This window comes from Nymphaea colorata, chromosome 8 (assembly GCF_008831285.2).
Source record: "Nymphaea colorata isolate Beijing-Zhang1983 chromosome 8, ASM883128v2, whole genome shotgun sequence".
NCBI classification, from domain to species: Eukaryota; Viridiplantae; Streptophyta; class Magnoliopsida; order Nymphaeales; family Nymphaeaceae; genus Nymphaea; species Nymphaea colorata.
Window position 1 is genome coordinate 4,190,354 of NC_045145.1, and position 4,355 is coordinate 4,194,708.

Consider the following 4,355-nt stretch of genomic DNA (forward strand, 5'->3'; position numbering starts at 1 on the left):
TAACGATACTGTGCACGAAAAAACATGCATAGTATGACACGTATAACCAGGTTCGCTTGGTAAGGATGTTGATGTTACCCTCCTTTTACATGAAAAGGTCTCCAGTTTTAGAAGACTCAGAACATATGACAGAGAACATATGACAGGAGAGATCTTCGAAGCCATTAGGCAGCATTAACAAATTTAAAGTGTTGTGTGAACATGGTTTATTTCTTATAGCAACAGCATTTTCATATTCAGGAAGGTGAACAGATACCTTCAACAGGAAGGTGAACAGATACCTTCAACTTGGTACTTCGCCTCTCCTTATTGACTGAGGAACAAAAGGTATCTTTCATAGGATTTAATGTGCGGTCAGTGGCCTACCAGCTATGGCGTTATGCTCTTTTAGGCTTCATTCTTATATTTAGCGAGAGAGAGAAAGAAAGAGAAAGAGAGAGAGAGAGAGAAAGAAAGAGAAAGAGAAAGAGAAAAAAAAAGAGAGAATGGTTATCCCCCATGCCCTCGTCGTCCGCTTGTGCGCCCAAGGCCATGTTGCACCTCTGATGGAGCTCTCACACCAACTAGCTGATCAAGGTGTTCTCGTTACCTTTGTGAACACGGAATTTATACACAAGTATGTCTTGGCGGCGCTGCCAGAAAACTTCCGTAGCAATTACAGTGGGAGAATCCGGTTGGTGACCATCCCCGACGGCGCAGTTAACGACGAGGAGCGCTTCATCCTTTCAAAGATGTTTCCCCTCCTGCAGTACAACACCCCTAGTTTCATAGAGGAGCTCATACTGAACATCAATGAGAAGGAGGAGCACAAGATTACGTTTGTCATCGTTGATGGGACTATGGGATTTCTCCTGGATGTTGCCAAGAAGCTCAACATCCCTAGAGCTGCCTTCTGGCCAGCCTCAGCCTGGATGTTGTTCATCCTCTTCAAGATTCCAACGCTGATCGATGCCGGAGTCATTGATCTAAATGGTAGGGCTCCTGTTTCAGATATGTATTTTATTGCACTTTTGCTCCATGTTTGCATGCTCTTGGTATTGAGTGGTAACGGGTTAATTGCATACGATGAGATATTTGTGCAAGTTCGTGAAGGGAATTTTGAAAGACCAACTTAATTTTTTGCTTGACAACTTAAGGAATTAGTACTTTATACCTTGGAATATTCAGTACTTAAAAAACGTTATCTGCACATTTGTATGGTCTAGTTTTGGTGATCGACTCTCTTGGTTGTTGAACAATCTAAGTCTTTGTTCCTGAATGTAGCAGAGGAAAAGGTAAAAGCAAATGATAAGTAATGTGTGTCTCATAGGATATAAAGCCCAAACCATGCACTAGTAGGATGTGAACGGAGCCATATGATCAATCTGCTAACCTGAATCCACCAAAACTTGACAAGGGATTTGAAGTTCGAATTCATGAATGTTGTCACATTTTGGTCTGTTATTCTTTTAAGCATGTATATGGCGACAAATGCAATGCTCGAGTTGAATGATATACTATAGTCAAGTCCCTAAGCAAACTAAAAACTTAAAAGCATGAGGGTATGACCTTGAAGGAGTTATAAGTCATATATTAAATAAAATTGATAATTAATGTGTGGTCCTATGGCTCTCCAAATGTACAATTGTGTTGGGTGCCTTTTCCTTATTGAAGAATCTAGGCCTCACCTTCAGTTTTCAAGAAATACTCTTAAGAATTGACAATATCAGTGTCCTATGGGATAGAATTTTTTAAATTAAAATCCACACCACTTTCTTAATCCAATATTAAAACATTTTTCATATCCGAATTTTTCAAAATAGATTGATTGGGTATCTGATCCAATTATTGCAATCCCTATCTCCATCAACTTTTCAATACATCGACCTGGAAGGTTTGAATCCACTAGCAATCAGATGATCCAAAGTCTCGTAGTTCGGAATAACCTTGTGAATATTTGAGATCTTCCCATAGTGTATCTTTTTGTCAGAATATGTCCAGGATGACGAGGATTTCACATTTTCGTGACTTTTGTGTCACAAAATCAAGCAATGGGAAACCGGGAGTTTTACAATTGTAGTTTTGTTCACATAAGTAATTTACAGCTTTAAAGATTAATATTGTTTGTGTAGAACGTGATTTTCTGTTTCCAGTAAATTAAAAATTCACAAAATCATGTAAATGCTGAGAAACAGGATCGACCTTTTTAGCAATTCCGAACAAATTAAAATAAAGGCCATATTAAGAAAATGGGAAACAACGAATACAAATATTAGAACCAAAAGATAATCCTTAAATGCAAATTTCTAAAAATAAATAGTGAACACTTAAAACTGTGACCTTCTCATCTCTTATGCGCATATACATCTTGAGATTGGGTTGCGTATACATGTTGAGATTGGGTTGTGTGCACACCACTCCATGTCCAAAATAAAATTAATCATGTTACGCACCATCGATTGACTGTTCTCTCACAGACGGAGCCAAAGGGGAGGCGGCATGGGTCCTAACCACACCTCAATTTTATAAAAAATTACATGTATTTTTTTTTAATTTTATTTGTCTTATAAAAAAAAATTTAAAAAATAATATTTTGTCCTGTGTCAAAATTTAAAAACTTTAATGCTTTTTTGACTCCACCACTGTGTTCTCTCATCCACACCCGTGGTTACACACACTTTGTTTTCAAGTTATTTTCACATTTATTTAGATTGAATGACAGCCTCACATACAGAGAAACGGTTGGCCCATGACACTACCTACTGTTTTTTTGGAAAAGAAATTATATTATATTTTGCTTTAATCTTGAAATGAAATGAATTTCATCTATTACTAAAAGAAATAATAATTTGGCTGGCATGGTAATAGGGTTTATACAAGAAGGCAAATTAATCCAACTTTCTGAAGGGTTACCAGCCTTCAACCCAGCGCATCTGTTCTGGGTGCCCTTTGGAGACACCAACCAACAGGAGGTTTTCTTCAAATACCTACAGATGTGCGTCGAGCACATGAAAGGAATAGATCACATCCTCTGCAACTCATTTCCAGAGCTTGAATCGCCATTTCTCAAGCTCATCAACAATGCACTCCCAATCGGTCCTCTTCTCTCAACCAGCAATTCCGGGCGCCAGCCATCTTCGTTCTGGGCTGAAGACTTTAGCTGCATCAACTGGCTCGATCGACAACCGGCTTGCTCCGTCATCTATGTCTCACTGGGAAGCACCACGATACTCAGCAAGCACCAACTGGGCGAGCTTGCACTTGGGCTCGAGCTCACTGGACGACCATTCCTCTGGGTCTCTAGACCTACCATTATGGAGAATAATGCAGCTGTATATTCGGAAGGATTCATGGATCGAGTTGCAAGGCGGGCACTCGTTGTGGAATGGGCTCCACAAAAGGAAGTACTCTCCCATCCGTCGGTCGCATGTTTCCTGACTCACTGTGGCTGGAACTCAACCATGGAAGGGTTGTTCAATGGGGTCCCCATGTTGGGCTGGCCTTACTTTGCTGATCAGTTTCTAAACCAGACTTGCATAGTTGATCTGTGGAAGGTGGGCTTGAAGTTAGTGAGGGATGACGATGGTGTGGTTGGGAAAGAAGAAATCAGAAAGAAAATAGAGGATTTGATGAATGATGAAGGAATCAGAGAGAGAGTTAGTGACATGAAAGAGAAGGGAAAGAGGGCGGTGATGGAGGGTGGTGCTTCCTTTGCTAATCTCAATGGATTTGTGCACACCATAAAGAGGGAGGCAGGAAATCAAGACTAATCAAGTTAAACTATTGAGCCTTTAATTTGCTTCAACCAATGAATAAATGTCACTTTCACACGCTAAGAGGCTGTTTGACAAATGTTTGACAAAAGTAACAAATTGTTACTGTCCCATGAAACTGCTTCAAAAATTGTTGAAAATTATGTATCTTAGTAACATAGTGTTCATGAATCTATCACAAATTCTAGACCAAAAGCGCTGAACAGTAACAATGTTGCAGGCTTACAGGGGCCTAACAGTCTTAATATGCTACGCAAATTGTAGTCAAATAAAAGCGAACCATTTACAAAAATATGAAAAATGAAGCAAGCAAAAAATTGCAGGAGATAGGAGAGACTGGGAATTACAAGAGAGAAAATATGAGGCAACAGTATTTCTTTTTCTAACGGCAATTTTCCTGACGGCTTCTAAGCCGTCGGCGGTTGAGTTGCGGATAGTGGAAGCCGTCGATCAGCAAAACCCAACACTCTTGTCGATGGAGAAAGCTGTTGGCAAAACCCAATATCCCTAATTAGATAAATTCATTTTAAAGCTAATGAGAAATGATCTTTTAAAGCTCAAACAAGGTTTAGAGCATAGCGACAAATATCGCTCTTGGGTTTT

At 39.5% G+C, this 4,355-nt stretch overlaps 1 protein-coding gene across 1 annotated transcript; it reads left to right on the top strand.

The window, feature by feature from the left end:
- Nucleotides 1–422: 422 nt before the first annotated feature.
- LOC116258406 (UDP-glycosyltransferase 83A1-like) lies at nucleotides 423–3,799 on the top strand. The gene is made up of 2 exons (XM_031635542.2): nucleotides 423–972; nucleotides 2,848–3,799. Exons 1-2 carry the CDS (start codon nucleotides 486–488, stop codon nucleotides 3,747–3,749), a joined length of 1,389 nt encoding a protein of 462 aa, XP_031491402.1. The 5' UTR covers nucleotides 423–485; the 3' UTR covers nucleotides 3,750–3,799.
- Nucleotides 3,800–4,355: the final 556 nt, after the last annotated feature.

What these genes read in the sequence shown, in the direction of transcription:
- LOC116258406 (XM_031635542.2), top strand. Translation starts at nt 486, where the DNA reads ATGGTTATCCCCCATGCCCTCGTCGTCCGCTTGTGCGCCCAAGGCCAT. An exon ending in CGGAGTCATTGATCTAAATG is followed by an intron (nt 973 to 2,847) that starts GTAGGGCTCCTG and finishes GCATGGTAATAG; the next exon opens with GGTTTATACAAGAAGGCAAA.